General features: G+C 47.8%; 2 protein-coding genes across 3 annotated transcripts in view; one reads left to right on the plus strand and one right to left on the minus strand.

The window, feature by feature from the left end:
• ZYX (zyxin) overlaps positions 1-7,229 on the plus strand; it is a 29,603-nt gene extending 22,374 nt beyond the window's left edge. For both annotated transcript variants that reach the window (XM_038391600.2, XM_038391610.2), the window contains exon 10: positions 5,590-7,229. In XM_038391600.2, the coding sequence (XP_038247528.1) occupies positions 5,590-5,679 (90 nt within the window). In that variant the 3' untranslated portion in view covers positions 5,680-7,229. The remainder of the gene's footprint in view (positions 1-5,589) is intronic.
• Positions 7,230-8,566: 1,337 nt separating this feature from the next.
• EPHA1 (EPH receptor A1) overlaps positions 8,567-22,017 on the minus strand; it is a 66,847-nt gene continuing 53,396 nt past the window's right edge. The window contains exons 8-18 of the mRNA XM_038391572.2: positions 20,305-20,464; positions 18,462-18,558; positions 15,355-15,410; positions 14,948-15,073; positions 14,642-14,827; positions 14,093-14,154; positions 13,513-13,722; positions 12,764-12,913; positions 11,651-11,844; positions 11,167-11,322; positions 8,567-9,694 (exon numbers count right to left, since the gene is read on the minus strand). Coding sequence (XP_038247500.1) covers positions 9,616-9,694; positions 11,167-11,322; positions 11,651-11,844; positions 12,764-12,913; positions 13,513-13,722; positions 14,093-14,154; positions 14,642-14,827; positions 14,948-15,073; positions 15,355-15,410; positions 18,462-18,558; positions 20,305-20,464 — 1,476 coding nt within the window. The 3' untranslated portion in view covers positions 8,567-9,615. The remainder of the gene's footprint in view (positions 9,695-11,166; positions 11,323-11,650; positions 11,845-12,763; positions 12,914-13,512; positions 13,723-14,092; positions 14,155-14,641; positions 14,828-14,947; positions 15,074-15,354; positions 15,411-18,461; positions 18,559-20,304; positions 20,465-22,017) is intronic.

Below are 22,017 nucleotides of genomic sequence, written 5' to 3' on the forward strand. Positions count from 1 at the left end.
CAGATTGGAAGAGGCCCTGGAGGCTTTTCGCCTTCCTCTGTAGCATGGGGCATGGTTGACTTGTGAGGGAGGCTTCTCTGCTCCTTGAAGTCTTTAAACCACGATTTAAGGACTTCAATAGCTCAGACATGGGTGAGAGGTTTATCGCAGGAGTGGGTGGGTGAGATTCTGTGGCCTGCATTGTGCAGGAGGTCAGACTAAATAATCATAATGATCCCTTCTGACAATAATATCTATGCCCCAGAATACTCCATAGACCAGTGGCTAGGGCACTTGCATGGGGGTGGGATGGGGACACAAGTTCAAGTTTCTTCTCCAAGTGAGGCAGAGAGGGCAATTGAGCCTGGGTCTCCCACATCCTGGGTGAGTGCTCTAACCCCTGGGGCAAAAATTTTATAAAGGGGGAGGATCAGTGCCAGCATCTCCCTGCCTGTCTGTTTTAAAAAAACAAAACAAAAAACAGTACTTGCCTGGCTTGGGTGCCTAGCCCCACAAGAGGGGTTCATGGCTGTGAATCCTGAGCAGAGATAGGCACCTAACCTCCTGATAGCTCTGTCTAGTGTCTCTGTGGCACTCACAGGAGTGAAAAGCAGGAAGAACTTTAGACACTACAGTGTGTAGCTGGGACTCTGCTACACATGGTGTAGCAGTATAGAATGAGGAGGGGCCAGTTTCTCATAGAATCACATTTTGTCTCCCTCTCACTTGCAACGTTTTATGTGTTTAACCAGTACAGTATGTAGGTTGCCTTATTTTTACAATTGGAAACGCATACCGTGAGTATGATGATTTACATTTTTGAGGCTTGAAAGTCAAACTATTAATTCAATTTTCTATTTTAGAGACAGGCAACAGTTGCCTCTCTCCAAAGATCACTTGCAAACTGAGAAGCGACTGACCACTGAGGCATCCCATTAGCAGCTTAGTGGTCATGTGAATGCTTGAAGCTTCTAGCAAGCAAGTGGTTGTGTATCTAATTCATAGGCCTTTCTAGCCTGAATAAGGATCAGGTGGCAATAATACTTTTTGCTTAAACACAAGTTCTTACATTCATTCCATCACTTCACAACCATCTACTGCTAGCGACACCTCAGTGAGTTGGGTGTATAAATGCTCTCTATTTGACTGTCGCTGTTGTCAGAAAACCCAGTAGCTCTTAGAGCATGTCTACACTACCAAGTTTTATTGACAAAACTTATGTTGTCGCCCAAAAGTTGACACAACAAAAAATTGCCAAAGTGTTCACACTTGCTCCCTCTGTCGACAGATCATGTCCACACTGGGGACACCATCAATAGGGTGAACAAAGCACCATGGGTATGTATCCCACAGTGCAGTGTTGTGGGAAGGAAGAGCTGATCGCTGTGCATCTTGGGATTCTTTCAGAGTTCTCCTACGGCCCCCTCAGCTACTGAGAGCAGCATCACGAGTAGCTCTGTGAACTCTCCGTTATTGAGGAATGGCAAAGGAGCACAGCTGTCTGTCCTGCTCCCCCTGCAGCAGCAGTCTGCCTGCTGCTGTGTTCCTAGTGCAGGGCAGAACAGGAGCATTCCAGTGATTTGCTCTTTGTTCCCCAAAGGGAGCAGGGCACATACTTCCAGGAGCTTTGAAAGAGGAGGGGCGTATGCCTGCAGGGCAGCAGAGATCAAAACACTGAGCAGAGCAATCAGGGCAGGCATTGTGTGACACTGGCAGAAGCCAGTTTTGTTGACAACAATCAGCAGTGTCTATGCTGGCTCTTTGTCAACAATAAAGGGAGGGGAGAAGACAGCCATCCCTATGAGAATTTAGTCGCCAAAACTGGGCCTGGGTGTTTTTCGTGACGAAAGTCCCATTGTAGTGTGTACGCTCTTGCTGTTTTGTCACCAAAAGGCAATTTTTGGTGACAAAACTTGCCAGTGTAGACAAGCCCTTATTTTGCCTGCACATACGTGTAATCTTTTCTGCCTGATACTTATTTACAGCTGAGTTAATGCTTCTAGAGCAGTGATAGGTGCTCTTGATTTTTTTTGGTGCTGAATGCTTCTGGTTTGTGTGCTGAGCTCTCTGGGGTGGGTATGCATTACATAGGCATTTTACAAGCGCCTCCTGTTATAATCCCATAATGTTAGTCCTGTTGCTTGCTGTCTGAGTTGAGAGATCATATGCACAATGGGACATGCTTTTCCAACTTCAGTGCAATTGAAAGCTCAGCATTGCCTTAACCTATCTACGTATATAGAATGTAACCCATTGCTTGTAATAAACTCATTGTTCCTGGTGGCAGGAAACAAGGGTGAGAGTTGAAAGCAACACTGCCAACTTGAAACTCATGTTTCCCTCTGAATGCTTCATTTCTATTCTAAATAACTCCCAAGATCAGTAAAATAGATGCACTCCATACATCTGATGAAGTAGGTTCTAGCCCACGAAAGCTTATGCCAAAATAAATTTTAGTCTCTAAGGTGCCACAAGGACTCCTCATTGTTTTTGCTGATACAGACTAATACGGCTACTACTCTGGAACCTAGAATAGAAGTGAAAGAGATTAGAGAACTATTCTCCTTGTTTATTTACAATGTGTATTTGATAACATTGTCTAGCAATTTTTCCCGTTTTGTTGATAGTCGGTTGCCCTTCCTGTATGATCCACTAGCATGATATCACTCAAATATTGCTCTGGGGAAGCTCTTGTTCAGCCTATTCCCCAGGTTCTGCACGTTTTACTTGTAACAAGTGCAGCAAAGGGGTAGCTGGTAAATTTGTGCGTGTGTGTAAGGGACAGGAGAGGTAGATCCCAAGTTGCTCTTGAACTGACCTAAAAGTTCTTTCCACACCTAAGTTGGGCACCAGAAAACCATCACTGCCTGAATGTTTTGAAATTAGTCACCTTATATTTAACTTTCAGGTTTACAGCATCTCTAGGGTCTTGCTGGGATAGATATACTGGCAATATACAAAGCAATTGTCATGTGGACAAGGCCTTAGTTCCAGTGGTTGAGGCCTTAAAGGCCAAAGAATCTCTTGCAGTCTGTGTGTATGTGGCTATTGCTTGTCACATATACATCCCATGATCATAAAATTTGCCATAGAACCATAGGGTTAGAAGGGACTGCAAGGGTAATCTAATCTAGTCCCCTTCCAAGATGCAGGATTTATTGTGTCTAGACCATCCAAGACAGACACTCTCCAGCCTCCTTTTGAAAACCTCCAGTGAAGAAGCTTCCACAACCTCCCTAAGCAGTCTGTTCCATTGTTCTACTGTTCTTACAGTTAAGTTTTTCCTGAGATTTAATCTAAATCTGCTATGCTATATTTTAACCCCATTGCCTCTTGTCCTGACTCTGTGGCAAAAGAGAACAACTTTTCTCCATCTTTTTTATGGCAGCCTTTCAAGTATTTGAAGACGGCTGTCATGTCCCCCCACCCCCACCTTAATCTCCTCTTTTACAAACTAAATATACTCAGTTCCTTCAGCCTTTGCTCATGGCTTGCATTCCTTCCCTTTGATCATCTTTGTTGCTTGCGTCTGGATCGTTTCCAGGTTCTCTGTTTTTATGCATTGGTGACCAAGATTGGACACACTACTCCAGCTGAGGCCTAACCAGCGCCAAGTAGAGTGGTACTATCATCTCCCGTGATTTGCATGCTATGCCTCTGTTAATGCAACCTAAAATTGCATTTGCTCTTTTTTTTTTTAACAGCATCACATTGCTGACTCATGTTTGAAGTTGTGATCCACCACAACTTGCAGATCCTTCTCAGCAGTGCTGCTGCCAAGACAGTTTTTCCCCATTCTGTATTTGTGCCTTTGGTTTTTCTACTCCAAGTTTAGCACCTTACATTGGTCTTTTTGTTCAATTTTATTTTGTTATCTATAGCCCAATCCTCCAATTTATCAAGATCCCTCTGAATTTTAGTTCGAAGGTATTGGCAAACCCCTGCCCCCCTGCAGCTTTGTCTCATCTATAGACTTGATCAGTATGCTCTCTCTACCTACCTCCCTGGTCATTAATAAAGATCCCTGTGGAACCCCACTTGAGACCTCCCTCCAATCTGACATTCCATTAATAGTTACTCTTTGCAGTTGTTTAACCATTTTTGTATCCACTTAATGGTAGTTCCACCAATCCTGCATTTCTCCAGTGTAGTTATCAGAATGTCATGTGGGACTGTCAAAAGCCTTGCTGAAGTCCAGGTATAATATGTCCATCATGTAGCAGTTGTGTGTGCAGTAAACAAAAGCCTTTCTGCAATACACCTGTGACGGAGGGGGTGTGTGTCAAAATTTGCAATAGGAAATCTAATTCTGGATTTCTTGTGTGCATTTAAACCAGCAATATGCCTTGTTGATTGTCTACTATATGCTTCCTGTAGTAGGAAGATGCTGAAGTGCTTGTTTGCATATAGAGACTTGCCCAGCGACCTAATAGCTGAATGTGGTTGTTGCTAGGGTGACCACACACAAGTGTGAAAAATCAGGACAGGGTGGAGGCGTAATAGGTGTCTATATAAGACAGCCCCAAATATCAGGACTGTTCCTATAAAATTGGGACATCTGGTCACCCTAGTCGTTGCATACCTGAAACTACACAACAGGACGTTGAAATGGCATGGGAGAGCGATTGGGAGTATAAAAAATGTGGGCTACTGGCCTGAAATATGCAATTTTGCAGATGGAAAACCGGATCTTTTCCAGAAAACCAGTCTCACTGATTGGCGTGGGGCAGCGAGCACTATGTACAAGCTAGACAAGATGGATACTGCATCTACTACTGCAGTGGTCACCAACCGGTCGATCACAATTAACTGGTTTGATCCTAGAAGATGTCCCAATCGATTGCGATCTCTGGCAGTGGAGCATGGCTGCTGCTAAGGCAGACTCCCTACCTTGGCCCCACACTGCTCCTGAAAGCAGCCAGTGTGGCTAAGCGGCCCCTGGGGGGGGAGGGGTCTCCTTTTGCATGCTGCCCCTGCAGCTTGCATTGGCAGGGAGAGCTGTAGGGGCGGTGCTTGCAGAGAGGGGCAGCATGCGGAACCACATGCCCCCCTCCGCAGGGGTCGTAGGGATACGTTTGCCCCTTCCCGGAGTGGTGTGGGGCCATGGTAGGCAGGGAGCCTGCCTTAGCCTTCTTGCGCCTGCCACCGACAGGGAGCTGCTGGAGGTAAGTGCTGCCCAGCGGGCACCCTATACCCCCTCCTGCACCCCAAACCTCAGCCCTGAGCCCCCTCCTGGAGCCAGCACCCTGTACCCCCTCCCTCACTGCGAACGCCTCAGCACTAGCCCGGTGAAAGTGAGGGTGGGAGAGAGCGAGCAGGGCAGGGCTTTGGGAAAGGGGCAAAAAAGGTGGTTGAAAAGTGATCTTGGGTGTAAAACGGTTGGAGACCCCTGTACTTCTGACTGCAAGTGTCCTTCCATAGGGAGTTGCTGCTTTAGTTGTGCCTCCTATTTTTATTCTGAGGGTATTTTCATGCTGCTGCTGTGCTTCTGCCTAGCTTGCCTGGCATTCTGGGGATGTGCCATAATCATGTCTGAGTAAAACATAAATACTCCAGTGACAGATAATGCATTTGTTTTTTCTTAGCACGCTAATTCATTGCTAATTGTAGCCAACAGGGATACAAGTCCTAGAAGTGCCTTTGATTGCTATCGAAGCAAGCGTGTTCAACAGGAAACTGATGAGTAGCCCCTCAAGTTGAAGCAGCAGAAGGATCTTGTGCTGAGAGAACTTGGACTGGTGTGCCTTTTTGGAAAGGTGGTGTGGAACTGGAGCCTGCTGATTCCTCCTGTTCCCACCACGCTGGAACATACTCCTAGACAACTAAACCTGTGTGAAATGGGGGTGTCCAGACTGATGCAGGGGCATTTTGAGAACTGATTGGCCTTTAATTTAATTTAATTTAATTTAAGGGTTTTTAAAAATCTATGCTTTGGCTTTGTTTGAGGTGTGTGGGTGGTTTTTTTTTGGGTCAGAGCACAAACAGTTGAGGCTTTTCTGGGATCAGGGATAGGGAGACGATAACTTTGGCAATGCATGATTTTGTTTTTAAACAAAATCAGCTGTAACACCTCCATAGTTTAGAGTAGGAATTCAAAAACTGGCCTGTCGTGTTGAGAGAAACTGTCTTTTGTTGTACCTGTGACTTCCAAGAATTTGCCAAGTTATCTATGCCTCTAAACATCTATTTGCCCAAGCTCAGTGCAGCTTACTCTACAGATGTTCCTTGATTTTGAAGAATGTTCCAAGTACATAGGCTCTCACTTCCCCTTTTGTTTAGAGGAAGATGTACCAGGCTTGAAGTCAGTGGAACAGGGCCTCATATATAGCCTTTTCTACTGCGTGGTGTTAATGTTTCTGTATGCTTAATGACCCTTGTGGCTAAACAAGGCTGCATGTCCCTACCCAAGGCGCAGACAAATATTCTTCATTCTTTACAGCTGGAGGCAACTGAGAAATTGCACAAGCTTATGATCACATTACATTCTTTCTCTTTCCCTCCCTATTCCATTATAAAGAATAGATATTGGCTGAAGAAGGGTTGCTTGTGGGATGCCTACCATACTGGAAGATGTGTAAAGAATTAGGGAGGAGGTTGCATGAAAAAAGATGACTTTGTGTTTAAGCCCCTGGACTGGAAACTAGGCAGTTTTTCTGTGTCTGACATAGACTTCAAGCTGCTGTTGGGCAAATCACTTAAACCAGAGTTTTTGCAAGATTGCTAATTGTATGCTTCTCATTTTCTGGAGGCCCACCATGAAACACCTATGACCTGACTTCTGCAATTGTGAGAACGCTCTCAACTAAAGTTGGAGACAATGGGTGCTGAAGATGGTCGTTGCATCAAAGGGGACTTAAAATAGTGGTCGTACACAATTTTGGCTTTAATGTCTCTGTGCCTGTGTTAGGTCTTCAGCTATCTTATCTCCATCTCTTAGGGATGTTGGGAAGTTGCATTCAGTTGTGTGGGAGGCTCTCTGACATTGTCAAAGAAGCCCATGCAGAAATTAATATTTGTTCCTGCAGTCAAAAGAAATATTGGATAGCTGCCAGTGCCTGAGCATCATTGTTCTTGTACTGAATGAGGGAAGAGTCCTAGGGAAAGATAGTATGTGATCATGTATATATTGTACTCTAATATATACTAGGGTTACAGTATAAGGTAGGATGATAGTAGGGAATGTGTTACTGAAGGTGGAGATTGTGAATAAATGTGGCTATTGCTGTGCAAATAAATTATTTAGCCCTGTGTTTACTCTGCCACTTTTGGTGTTGAGTAGAAACTAGGCTGCATCAAGTTTCTGAATCTACAGCAAGTAGGTTCTCATCAGCCTCCTATGTTCCAGTTTATTAAGACACGTGTTTTAGTTTTAGGTCAATAAGGTCAAACTGCTCTACTTGAAATCTAGCTAGACTTAACACTGCTGCTTAAAAACTGATGAAAGCTTTAACGATGGCTGTTCCAGATGGAGGACTGCACCCTCTTATTGCCTATCATTCTGCATGGACTTGGATGGCAAAAGTCTAGCTTGAGTTCCCAACATCCCTTCCTGTAGCATACAGCACTTGGGGAGGCACCCTATCCACCTATGAAGCCAGCCCCCTTATGGGGTGAGCACTGCTGAACTGAGTCCCACAAGCCAAAATTAAGGAAATTCTGCATCTCCTGCAAATCCTGTCTTTTTTGCTTTATTTCAAAGGACTACAGCTCTCCTTTCATCTCTTTTGTTGTTCTCTCCATGGCCCATGTTCCACTAGCACCCAGTGACAGCCCTTTTCCTCATGTCCTTGCCAAGAGCAATCAGATTTCCTGCAGCACTAATAATGAGTGGGGGCCTTACATGCACAGATCAGCAGCATGTGGTATATGGTCATGCAGTTCAGATAACTTGTCTTTTTTGTGACCAGCTGCAGAACTAATCTGAGGGAGGGGGAAAGAATGTCCTCTAAATAGAGAGCCAGGAGTAATGGTGTCTGGAAAGGGCTCCAGGCCTGGGGTTCCTGTCCAGCAGCCTGCATTGTATTTCATGACTGTAATTTAAAATGCTATCTTGTGCTTCAGTGGCGGGGGTAGGAGTTTTCTTGGGAAAGATTTGACATTCTGGTGTCCAACCCCCTTGAACTAGGGCAGGTTGGGAAAGCAAGTCTTTTAAGTAGAAGAGAAATCTCCATTCTCTCATGCTGGCCTGCCATAGAGTAGGGTCTCTCCTGCTGTGTGGCTGCAGAGCTGACAGGAGTGTCATTTCCACAGCAGGAGCTGGGAGTGCCTACATTTGGCTTCACTTGAGTGCTTGCATGGCTGACAGCTGTGCCACTGCAGCAGCGCTGTGGTCTGTCAGATTTTACAATGCCAGGGCAGCCAGTTTTGGGCTGGAGCTGGGAGATCTCCAGGGCCAACCCAAGTGATGCAGTAGTAATAGATACACCAGTAAATCCTGCCCCACTAGTGTGAGAGACTGTGTTGGTTGAGTGCCTGTTGGGGAACAGGGGAAGGTATAAGCCAGCTCAGGTTTGAGCAATGCGGCACGAGATAGCCTATGCCTAGCATAGCTGGCCCTTGCAGATCTCACCCTGCATCTGGACACTACTGAAGGAAAGCTCCCTATAATGCCCACATACTAGTCAAGGAAAGCCACAGAGCCCCGGCCTCTGCCATTAGTTTATTTACAAAAAAGTTACAGCCCACAGTGCCTTCCCCTGAGCACCAAGACTTTAAAAATCCATATTTCTTCCACATAGGAACAATTCCCCCCTTGCAGCAAAAGCAGCCCCTCCCCACATTTGGAACAGGCTGCAGAGGAGAACAGGTGACAGGAGAAGGGGAAGTACAGGCTACACGTGGTGGGGTGTGAATATCCCTGCTTCAGCATTAAACCCTGATTCTGTCTCATGGAAGAAACTACAGGAAGCACATGTGCAAGAGCAGGGTACCCCATTTCCTTCTTTTTCAGGCTCTCCCCTCCCTCACAGGGAGGATGGCACAGTGTATAGGAGGAGGAGGAGTATATAGTTACTTAGCATTATTGGCAGATAAACTCACTGCAATGAGAGCTAAGAGCAATCCTTACCCTGATCTCTGCAGATGATTGTACCTGCTTCCACTACAAGAATGAAATGGGGAAGGCAGATGCACTGTTGCAGTAATAAGGAACATGCTCCAAAGGTGGTAGTGGGAAAAGCAGGGATGGGGCTTTCTTCTGTCCAAGCCCCCATGTAGGTTCCTAGAGATTCTCCTCTGTATTTCAGTTCTTGTTTCTCAACAGATCTTAACTGGGCCGTCACTCCATGTGTCTCTGCATCCCTAAAGATTTCCTCTTCTTTATCACTCAGGCCCCAATCTGTGCTGCAGAGACTATTTCAGTGCTGCACAGAATATTGTACAGAGAATGTCAAGTGTTGGAGCTGAGAACGCTGTCCTGGCTCTGGTGTATGTACAGCACCCTGCAGCCTTGGTGCAGACACACACATGGATGGAGCAGGCAGAGCAGAGCAGGCAGGTTTTGCAAGAGAGTTTTTTGTCCTGTTAGTTGCTTTGATCACCTCAGTCTCTCTTCTTGGAAACAACTGCTATGGGAATGGCTTCAAGTGATACCCAGTAGGCTTGGGAATGTTGGCAGCTTGAAGACCTGAGGCCCGGTCACTCCTTGAAGCCTTGGATGCTACAGAGAATCCGCTTCTGGTGGCCTGGAAGTGACACCCCCATCTTTTTCAAGTCCCTTAAAGAGATTGGGGGAGGGAGAAGAGAAAGATCAGTTGACTCAATGCTCTTGCTCCTTGTTGACAGGGGAATGGAGTGGCACAGGGCTACCATTCATTCTATGGAAATCAAACCCTAGGATCAGTTCCTAGGTCCAGGCACTTCTCTCTGCCTCTATCTTAGAGCCTACTGCCCCCCTAATGCCCTCCCCTGTAGTCAATGGATGTTGAGAGCCTACTGCAGGGCTGCATGTCACTGCTGTCATCAGACTCAGCAGCTTACTCTTCCTGCCAGCATGGGGATGTGGGACGTGGAGGGACGAAGACGGACACCCATGACACTGGACCTAAATGTCACTGTTGTAACTATCACGCACGATACACCAATTGTCTTCCCCCCCGCCCCACCAAATAAACCAGCGTCTTCCTATGTCCCACTCTTGTGGCTCTTGCCCTTCCTCTGGGCAGATGCTTCTTTAGATTATGTACTTACCATACTCTCCTGCTGCTATGCACACTGATCCCAGCCCCTCCCATTTCCTGATATCTCTTTACAAGCATGAGGGCTATGCCACCCATGCAGCCTGCTCTGACTCCTTCCTATTGAGCATCAACTGCATGGGCTCCCTGCTGTCCAGGTGGCATGGATGAGCAGCACCTAGTTCAGGCTCCCCATGGACAGAGCAGAGAAGACTGTCAGTTGGCAGAGCCTGCAGAGGAATCTGTCCTCAAAGGTAGGGGGAGTCCTGTTAAATGCAGCTCTGCTCCTTCATGTACTTTCCCCTTTGGGTTTGAGCAGCAGACAGCCCCCTTTCCTGGCAATGGAGACCCAGGCAGAGCTTTAGCATCTCCAGACCAGATATGCTGTACCTGGAGCAGACTGTGACTGCCACTGAGAAACTAAAGCTGGTAGAGCACAGAGTGGCTGGCCAGCTGACAGAGAGAGACCATGGACAACATGTCCCTACAGAGCCTCACATTCCACCTTCCCTCCCTAGCCAGTTGAGAGTCTGAGGCAAGCCCCTGCTCCTCCTTTCCAAAGTCCTACATGGCTGGGAGCAGGCCTGCTCAGGAGACTGCCATTCAGTGCTCAAGAAGAGCAGCTGCCTGTGGCTGATGGCTGTCCACAATACGTCTGGGAGGACACAGCATAACCCTTATATTTCAGACTCCAGGAGGGCAGAGCAGAGAAGACTCAGCTGGCAGAGCCTATGAGGAGGTGGAGGGCTACAGCTATGGAACAAGCTCCAGGGGATTAGGATGAGTCGGGTTTATCACCTTCCGGAAAAGGGGAGAGCTCTCCCTCTTTGTGACTCCAGAGAGCAGGCAGGGGATGCTATGATCCCCATGGGTAATCTGTGTACCCATTTCTGGAGGTGTGCTCAGATACCACAGGGATGGCTGCATAAGTTTAGTGTGAGTCTCCCCCATGCCCTCCTGGCCCTAAGAGGAGCCAGGTCCACCCAGGAGGACCACAGTGGCTTCTGCTTACTCAGTAGTGAGTTCCAGGATAGATTCCATGGTATCCAAGCCAGCGGTGCGGAAGTTGATGATATACCGCTTCATGCGGATGGATTCCAGCCATTCTGGGATTGACCTATAAGGGATCCCGTCAGACCCACTGCAGCTGGGGAGCCGCAGCGTCACCCTGGGGACAAAAAATCATTATCAAGGCAACTACCTTGAACTGAATGCCAGCACCATAGAACTGGAACTTATCTAAAGAGCAAGAGTATCCTCTGCTGGGACCAGGCAGGTTTGTCTGCTCCCTATACTCCCTGAGCCATAACTCAGCAACAGTGTCCTGTGCTGGCACCAAAGCGACAGTACTTCCATGTCCTGTACGCACAGCCTGGAGCCTCCTCTCCCCTGTGTTGTCAGTGCCCCATCTTCTGGGGAAAGCACCAATACTGGAGCCAGGAACCAACTGCATTCTCTCCCAGTTCTGCAGAACCTCCCACCCCAGCACCACCTACCTGGGGTCAAAGTCTGCAACAGATCGGAGTAAATGGGGGCTGGAGATGAAGTGTTCTAGCTGGCCCTGGATCTCCTGGAAGCAGGGCCGTCGCATGCGATCGTGTGACCAGCAGCCTTTCATGAGCTCATAGAGGATGGATGGGCAGTCCACAGGGGGGGGGAGTCGGTATCCATCCTCTATGCTCTTCATCACCTATACCCAGAAGGGCAGAGAGACTTGTGATCAAATTCTACTCATGGCAGACACCATAGAGATTATCAAAGAGGAGCCGGAATGCCTCCATAGGGAAAGCCATGCGTTGGTCACAGAGTTTTGTGGCGCCCTGTGCAATGAAAAGCAGAAAGGGTCACTTCATAAACACCTGTGGGGGAAGGTTTCTGGGCAGCCGAGTGAGGGATCAGGATGCTTGAAGGTGCCAGGGAGCACATTGCTAGGTACAATGGGGTTTAAATTGACACTTGTCACTGGGCTCCCATCTCCATACACACGTTCATCTTTCCAGATGTGAGATATGGGGGTCTATAGTCCTGGCCCAGGCTTAGTGGGGAAAGGGTTAACAATCTCTGAGGAAGAATTCACTGGGATAATCTTGCTGAGTTGGGGAATGGGGACGCTGATGTAAAATAATTATCCAGAATACTACAAAAGGGTAGTCTGGGTGGGAGGAGACGGAGAGAGGTTTTCAGAGGTGAAGGGGGGGAAAGAGCTTTTCTCTGTACTCATGGTGGCCTTGGCCGGAGTAAGCCATCTTTTATCTTTATATGGGATTATAGCTGAACCAACCCTGCTAGGACCAGCCTGCCACGTGGGGTGTGGGAAATACAGGTGTGACACCCCAGAGGGCTGGGTCTTTGTTTCCTCGCTCCACTAACATGAATGAGGTTAGGGTAACAAGAGTTTATTCTCCTTTCATACGGCAGGGGTTAGCATACACTGGTGGCAGTAGTTACTCTTAGAGGGGCAGGGGTGCCACGAGCAGGGATTTCAGACAGTGGGTTCCCCAAAGTAGGTGGTCCTGTGTGCTTTCTCCATTCCATTCAGCCTAGGCCCTGCCCTGCCTGCTCAGCATATGACCTCCACGCCAACACCACAGCCTTTCCCTCCCTGTTACCTCCTGATTGGTCATGTCTCCGTAGGGCTTGTCCCCAAAAGACAGCACCTCCCACATGACAATGCCGTAACTCCAGACATCACTGGCTGAGGTGAAGATCCGATGGGCAATGGCCTCGGGTGCTGTCCAGCGGATGGGGATCTTCCCGCCCTGCAGAGAGGTGCCAGAGCACAGCTAGTGGTTACCATCTGGTCATATTTCAGCACTGTTCACCCCAGAGGATCCCAAAGTGCATTACAAACCACATATAACAATGTGCTCGCTTCATCCACCAGTGACATGCAGCCATCTCTGGGCTAAATAAGACAACTTTTTAACAGTGAGTGACAATTTTGGGGAAAAAATGAAGGAGACTCCTTTATCCAACTGAATCCATAGGGGGAATGCTAGGGAGGTGTCATAGAACCATCCAAATTGGAATTTGGTCAGGACGCCCTGGTTAATCCCGACGGTTTATACAAAGTGACATAGGCTCTTAAGTGACTGCAAATGGTCAGGACTTTGGTTTTATGCCTCACCTAACTTGCCAGCACCACACTGAGGTCCATACTGACTCCAGAGGGAAGAGCACCACCTTCTGAGTCACCCACACCCCTCCTTGGAGGTTTCCCATCCAAATCTTTATCTGGCCTGGTCTCCCTTAGCATGAGATCCAGAAGGCTCTCTACCCACAATGTACAATAACTCCATTTAGAAGTTATAAGACCCTGAGGGGCCCCCAGCCTTCATACAGGTTGTTGCCATGTCACCTTAGTTTCGTATGTCCCCTCCACATCGTTTTCCAATATCCGGGACAGGCCGAAGTCAGACACCTTGCACTGTAGTCTGTGAGTTACCAGGATGTTGCGGGCAGCCAGGTCCCGGTGCACGTAGTTGCGGTCTGAGAGGTAGGTCATGCCTGAGGCAATGCCCTGCAGCATAATTACCAGCTGTACAGAGCTGAACTTCTCCTCGTTCTCCTGCAGGGCAAGGGGGAAAGAGGTCCCATCAGGTCACTGGAGTCTGCAGATTATTGGCTAGTGGGCTTACCAGCTTGCAAGGGGACTAGCAAACATCACAGGTGAGAGGATCAGAAGGGAGGAAGGAGAGCCCTCTGTAATCATAACCAGGGATCTGCAGTTCATTCCGCAGCAGGGAAAGCCCCTGGACAATAAATAGTCTGAATGGGATCTAGTCTCAGCTGCTGCAGCTGCGGGTGCAATTCCCAGCAAACAGAGCTCTCTGTGAGTGGAAGTGTCCAAGTTGGCCTAGTTTCCCTGCCCCTCAGCACAGGCAATGGCTGGCAAGTGCCAACAGCATACAAACACATTACAAACTCCTGTCCCTCACCCGGAGGAATGTGTCCAGGGCACCATTCTCCATATACTCAGTGATGATCATCATCGGCTTCCCTGGGGCAAGAGGAAAAAACAGCATCACCCACACTGCACCCCTCTCTGCTACAGGACCCACCGTGAGACACCTGGCTCCCTTACTCACAAAGCAGCATGACTCCTCGCCTCCTGTTCACCCTGCAGTGCCCTTCACTCCACACCCCCAACTTGGAGGCCAGCCCCAGCCTTTCCCTGCCTTTCCCCCTCACACCTCCAGAGATAAATTCATACCTTTCCTCTCCTCATGCCCACAGGAGACACATCCCTTCTCCTCACTCCCCCACCATCCCTACTGGGGGCTGTCATGATGGTGTCCCCAACTCTCACAGAGCTACATCCCTCTCCCTGCCACAGGCTAACATGATGGTAGTCTTCCTCTCCTCCCTGCACAGCTAGTGGGCAGCACTCTCTCCTCCTCTGGCTCTCACAGGAATATTGCCGTTCTAGCCTCATCCTGGACTCGCACAGCACTGCCCATCACTGCCCATCCCACATGGGATCTTACGCTTGGTGACAACCCCCTCCAGGCGCACGATGTTGTGGTGATTGAACTGGCCCATGATTGTTGCCTCACGCAGAAAATTCCACCACTGAGAGTCCGAATACGTTGACTTCAGGGTCTTGATGGCAACCACAATACGCTCCTTCCCTGGCAGGCGCAGGGTGCCGCAATAGACTTCCCCGAACTCCCCTGTGGCACCACCAGAGACAGGAGGTTACTGGGGAATGCAGGAAAAGGGGCAGCAGACAAGGGGAGGTGTGAGGGGGAACTCAGGAATGAGGGCACGGAGCCAGCCCCAATAAGACTCACCCTCCCCGATAACATTCTCCATGGTGACATAGGCCACATCTAGTTCCTTGGTGAACTCCAAGACCCCCCCGCTTGGGTCCTCATAGGGCTGTAGATCCACATAGGGCTTCAACCAGACCTTCTCCTCTATGGCAAAGGGAAACAGAGAGAAATAAACACCCTATCACCAAGATTCCTGGGACTCTCTCACTGGGCGAACCAGCTGGCAATCATATGTGGAAAACCAGAGCCATTAAGGGAAGAAACAAATTAATGCAGGAAGTGCTGATAGCCAAGGAAGCTCATCCAGAGCTAGGGCCCTCCAGTCTCTCTCATTAAGAATGTCTGACCCACCCCAAACCTCCTCCTGGACCCGCTGCCCTCTCTCCCAGCAGAGCTCCCTTCCCCTTCCTGGCTTTGGATTTCACCTCGGTTGAAGGCTGAGATGTCATAGTCTGGCCGCGCTTGGTGACAACGAGCTTTCCTGGAAGACATAGATAGGCAGTCGTCATTAAACCTGAATGATTAGCAGAGCAACAGGACACTAAGGCAAAGGCAAGAGCAGACGTCTCAGAGTCCTTTCCCCAGCTGGTCAGGATCAGGGCTCCATGCACTCTGCAGCAGTGTGGATTCAAGTGCTGCACCCACTTCCTGTGTTCTGATGACGAAGGTGAGAAATACTGCAGCAGCTTCATTTACACTTAAAACTGAGGTTTTAATTCACTACACATGGGAATGAACAATACCATTGCACAGGGCCCAGGGAAGTTACTTAGAGATTAAAATCCATTAATTTACATTGTCCCCACACTTCTAGTTTTCAGTGTGCCACAGGTCCTTCTAGTGACAACATATAATGGCATCATAGAGAAGCTGGAGAATTTAGTAGCTGAGCTGGCCTGGGGACAGCTGTGGGAGGTGGCATATGGGAGATTGAGATCATGGATATGCACATGGGCTGGATGTTTCTGCTGAAGTGATCAGTACTGAAATAAGTTACCCGTGCTATGTAAATTATTGCATAACAAAAAACTGTCACAGCTAACACTCTCTTAATAAGAAAAGGAGTACTTGTGGCACCTTAGAGACTAACAAATTTATTAGAGCATAAGCTTTCGTGAGCTGAGCTGTAGCTCACGAAAGCTTATGCTCTAATAAATTTGTTAGTCTCTAAGGTGCCACAAGTACTCCTTTTCTTTTTGCGAATACAGACTAACACGGCTGCTACTCTGAAACTCTCTTAATAGAAACAGAGCAGTTCACACCTCTCAGAGCTATTGTTCAGACTGTCTGCAGACCCAGTTGCAGCACAACTTACATGTGGTTCACATTCTCAAGATTTTCTTTGCAACCAGGAGAGATAGACCCATAATTAATAGGAGGTGGCGTTTGCTGCAATTTCTGCAGCTGCAGAATACATAGGCCCATAAGAAAATGCACAGGACTGCTGGCCTCAAACAGCTCTGCTGCTGTGCCTCCGTCCTGACCCCCTGCTCTTCTAGTTCAGACTATGAAGTTTACAATCTTTAGCAGTTAAAATGTCACAGACTTAATCAGCTCCTGCTTCCTTCCTCCTGAAAGAGCTCCCCTTCACATCCAAACATGAGCAGACAACATCAGCTTTCTATGGTAGGGGGTGGGCAGGGCCAGGGTTAGAATTTGGAGTCCCCCATCCCAAACCTGTTCTGTCCCCCTGCAATGCATGAAATGGCACCCTGACAAAGACATAATGCCATCATAGTGCCAGATCACAAAGGGGCAGTGTCCAAGCAGGGCCAGTGCAACCACTAGGCAAACTAGGCGGCCACCTAGGGCGCCAAATGGTTGGGGGTGGCTAAAAGCGCGCTCTGGAGAGGTGGTGGAGCGGAGGTGAGCTGATAGAGAAGCTGAGGGGACAGTGTCTGAGGGGACAGAGACAAACACCTACAAGATCTCTATCATGCATTCTTACAACTACAATACCCACCTGCTGAAATGAAGAAACAGATTGACAGAGCCAGAAGAGTACCCAGAAGTCACCTACTACAGGACAGGCCCAACAAAAAAAATAACAGAACACAACTAGCCATCACCTTCAGCCCCCAACTAAAACCTCTCCAACGCATCATCAAGGATCTATAACCTATCCTGAAGGACGACCCATCACTCTCACAGATCTTGGGAGGCAGGCCAGTCCTTGCTTACAGACAGCCCCCCAATCTGAAGCAAATACTCACCAGCAACCACACACCACACAACAGAACCACTAACCCAGGAACCTATCCTTGCAACAAAGCCCGGTGCCAACTCTGTCCACATATCTATTCAGGGGATACCATCATAGGGTCTAATCACATCAGCCACACTATCAGAGGCTCGTTCACCTGCGCATCTACCAATGTGATATATGCCATCATGTGCCAGCAATGCCCCTCTGCCATGTACATTGGCCAAACTGGACGGTCTCTACGTAAAAGAATAAATGGACCCCCCACCCCACCTCCCACTGTTCCTCAGATGTACTCCTTTTCTTTTTTCAGATGTTCTTGTTAACTGCTGGAAATAGCCTACCTTGCTTGTCACCATGAAAGGTTTTCCTCCTTTCCCCACCCTGCTGCTGGTGATGGCTCATCTTAAGTGATCACTCTCCTTACAGTGTGTATGATAAACCCATTGTTTCATGTTCTCTGTGTGTGTATATAAATCTCCCCACTGTATTTTCTACCAAATGCATCTGATGAAGTGAGCTGTAGCTCACGAAAGCTTATGCTCAAATAAATTTGTTAGTCTCTAAGGTGCCACAAGTACTCCTTTTCTTTTTGCAAACAGCTGATTGGCTCCGCAAGCCTGGGAGGTGAGAGAAGCGGAATGGTGGCAGCATGCTCGGGGAGGAGGCGGAGCAGAGGTGAGCTGGGGTGGGGAGCTGCCGCACAGACTCCCTGGGCCGACGGGGGCGAGGCGGGGAACAGCTGCACGGCTCCCCAGGCCAAGGGGAGGAGGAGCTGCTGCACGGCTCCCTGGGCTGAGGGGAGGGATGGGGGTAGGGAGTTGCTGTACGGCTCCCCAGGCCGAAGGGAGGTTGGGAGGGGTGTGGGGAGCTGCCGCACGGTTCCCGGGGCGGGCGGGTGCACGGTGGAAGTTTCGCCTAGGGTGTGAAACATCCTTGCATCGGCCCTGTGTCCAAGAGGATATAGGATAGTGGGGAAAGCCACTACTCCTTTCTCGGTTGTCAGCTGTGAGTGCCAACCCCACAGACCTATCATACAAACCTCATGCCAGCCCTGCAAGTCACCTTCTACAGCATGAGCACATTGTCAGTGCAAATGGCCAAGTCTCTCAGTACACCGTCAAACCACAACTGTCTCGTTCCAGCTGGCCATGGCCTTCCATCCTCCCTTCCATCTCTAACCAGTCACTCCCAACTTCTATCCGTTCTGCTCCACAATGAACAGCCGAGCCTCACCACCACACTGCCCGGCTCCTCTCTCCACAGCTCGTTTTTCACCATGCCACCCAGCCCACCTCCCCTTTTAACCCAAGAAGGGGCTGAGTTTACCTTTGTGTGAAGACGAAGATTCCCACAACCAGCCCAATAAACAGTAGGATTCCGAAGACAATGGAGACAAGCACCCCGCCAGATGGAGCTCCGGTGTCTGTGGGATAGAACGACAGTCACATGTTTTCCCCACACAAATGCAAAAGACCAGCGCTCCCCTCCTCAGGCTGTAGTGACTGGGAATGTAACAGCCATCCTGTCTAGCAGATGGTGCTGAACGAGCCATGGCCATCTGCTCTCCCTAGTGCTGGGCAATAGCACAGAACTATAAGTGGCTAGAAATACCAGTAGTGTCATTTCAGGGAACATGGGGATGGGAGCAGGGAAGGAATAGAGCTGACACATCCTGAGGTGTGGCCATCAGCCAGACTGGACTCCCAGTGTATAATTATTACCCATGTACATAGTGCATAGCCACATGGCACTTTGAGAGTAAAAGCCAGCAGGTTTGGGCCAAATACCATTATTATTGTTATTTCACATGTTGGATGAATAAAATTCATCTTCAAATGGATGTCTGGATGAATCCCAGCTAAGATCCTGATATTCAGCTCCAACTGAATTATTTTTCCAAATACTTTCAGATAACAAATATTTCCGCTCTCTCCTTCTCAGCTGTTTGCACCTACCCACATTGTATTAGACCCTTCGTTCTGCTCAGGAATGAAGTCAGGGAGCCTGGCACACAGGAGGCTTGAGTCTCCATGTCTTCTGAGAGTGGCCAATGCCTAGCTTGCCTTATTCCCCACTCATGCAATCTGTCCTGAAAAATGGACATTTTCCTCCACCTTCTGCACACATTCATCAAACTCTGAGCTTGGTCCTGAGGCCAATTAGTTCATTGGCAGCTGTTGGGTACTGAGCACTTTCAAAAATCCAGCAGATGACTAATTATGGACTTGGGAGCCTAACTGTAGGCTCCTGTTTTTAAAATATTGGTCCGAGTTTCTTTCTTGCGACGGGGTTTGTGTCCGGTTTGTTTGGATAAAGCAGATTCTCTTCTCCATTCAGATTCTCGAGGCAGAGCAATTCTAGTCCACAACAGTCCATGCATGTTTATCACAACAAGAGCTACGTGACTAGGAGAGTTGGGTGAATTATATTAACTGAATCACTTACCTGACACAACTTCTCAACTCTGTTTTTTTATTTTTTTTATTATTGTTTTTCACCCAGTTCTAATAACACCACTACTCTTTAGAAAATTTAACTAGTGGGACATTTGGGGAAACACCCAGGAGAAAGAAAAACAGGAAATTCCTAGACAAAGGAGAATTAAGGGAGAATGAAGGATAGACAATATTTCACTTACAACCAATGCTAGCTAGACCACTACAATTCAAAAGCCAAACAAAAAGTGTTAAAGCTAGTGGCAGCAGTGTGACATTAAGGAAGAGAAAGTTTAGGCTGAATGTCAGGACACTATGGTGAGATCTGTGAGTCTGTGGAATTGTCTCCAAAAGGGATTGAGAGGGAGGCCCCTCATGTGGGATGCAGTGAACAATCCTGCACTGACCTGGGGCTGGGGGTGAGAGGCCTGTGAGAGACAGGGTGCCTCCCCTATCATGTGGTGTCTGCAGCACTAATCGCTACACTCTGTGCTCTCAGGGAGACCTCCCTTCCTTCACCTACTTTGTTCCAGCTTGTAGCTGAGTTCACAACCAGAATCATGCTCAGGGGCCTGGTAAAATGCGGCAGGACTTGGCCCCAGATAACAAGAATCCCAAAAGTACTATTCCTCTGTTCTTTTCTTCCACAACTCTATGTGTTGGGAGAAGAACCTAGGGCATAAGTGGGAAGCCCCTGCAACCCACCAATCAGATAGAGGGAAGCTGTGCCTCACCTGGTGGGAGGGTGCGAAACTCCTGTTCCTGGGAGAAGGGGCCAGGGCCTAGGGGCGTGATGGAGCGCACACGGAGCAGGTAGGCTGTGTCCGGCTGCAGGTCCCTCAGAGTGACATTGGGTTCATGGAATTGCTTCACTGTGTAGTGTGCATCCTCTCCCTGCGGGGGCCAGACAACAGGTAACAGAGAACAGGTAACAGCGAACACACATGGAAACACAGAACATAAAAATGGCCATAATGGGTCAGACCAAAGGTAATCATAAAGTGATCCACCCCTTGTCGCCCATTCCCAGCTTCTGGAAAACACAGCCATTGATGGACCATGAACTTATCTAATTCTTTTTTGAACCCTGTTATAGTCTTGGCTTTCACAACATCCTCTGGCAAAGATTTCCACAGATTAACTGTGCATTGTGTGAAGAAATACTTCCTTTTGTTTGTTTTAAACCAGCTTCCTATTAATTTCATTTGGTGACCCCTAGTTCTTGTGTTATGAGAAGGAGTAAATAACACTATCTTATGTACTTTCTCCACACCAGTCATAATTTTATAGACCTCAATCATATCCCCTCTTTTCCAAGCTGAAAAGTCCCAGTCTTATTAACCTCTCCTCATATGGCAGCTGTTCCATACCCCTAATAATTTTTGTTGCCCTTTTCTGAACCTTTTTCAATCCCAATATATCTTTTTTGACTTGGGGCGACCACATCTACATGCAGTATTCAGGATGTGGGCGTACCATGGATTTATAAAGAGGCAATATGATATTTTCTGTCTTATTATCTATCCCTTTCTTAATGATTCCCAATATTCTGTTCGCTTTTTTGACTGCCGCTGCACATTGAGTGGATGTTTCCAGAGAACTATCCAAAATGACTCCACAATTTCTTTCTTGAGTGGTAACAGCCAATTTAGACCCCATCACTGTATATGTATAGTTGGGATTATGTTTTCCAATGTGTATTACTTTGCATTTATCAACATTGAATTTCATCTGCCATTTTGTTGCCCAGTCACCCAGTTTTGAGAGATCCTTCTGTAACTCTTTGCAGTCTGCCTTTGACTTAACTATCTTGAGCAATTTTGTATAATCTGCAAATTTTTCCACCTCACTGTTTATCTCTTTTTCCAGATTATTTATTAATATGTTGAATAGGACTGGGCCCAATACAGACCCCTGGGGGACACCACTATTTACCTCTCTCCATTCTGAAAACTGACCATTTATTCCTCCCTTTGTTTCCTATCTTTTAACCAGTTACCAATCCATGAGAGGACCTTCCCTCTTATCCCATGACAGCTTACTTTGCTTAAAAGCCTTTGGTGAGGGACCTTATCATAGGCTTTCTGATAATCTAAGTACACTATATCCACTGGATCTCCCTTGACCACATGCTTGGTGACCCCCTCAAAGAACTCTAGTAGATTGGTGAGGCATGATTTTCCTTTACAAAAACCATGTTGACTCTTCCCCAACAAATTATGTTCATCTGTATGTCTGACTATTTTGTTCTTTACTATAGTTTCAACCAGTTTGCCCAGCACTGAAGTCAGGCTTACCAGCCTGTAATTGCTGGGATCACCTCTGGAGCCCTTTTTAAAAACTGGCATCACATTAGCTATCCTCCAGTCATTTGGTACAGAAGCTGATTTAAATGAAAGGTTACAGACTACAGTTAGTAGTTCTGCAATTTCACATTTGAGTTCCTT

Source organism: Dermochelys coriacea, chromosome 1, assembly GCF_009764565.3.
Source record: "Dermochelys coriacea isolate rDerCor1 chromosome 1, rDerCor1.pri.v4, whole genome shotgun sequence".
Classification (NCBI taxonomy): domain Eukaryota; kingdom Metazoa; phylum Chordata; order Testudines; family Dermochelyidae; genus Dermochelys; species Dermochelys coriacea.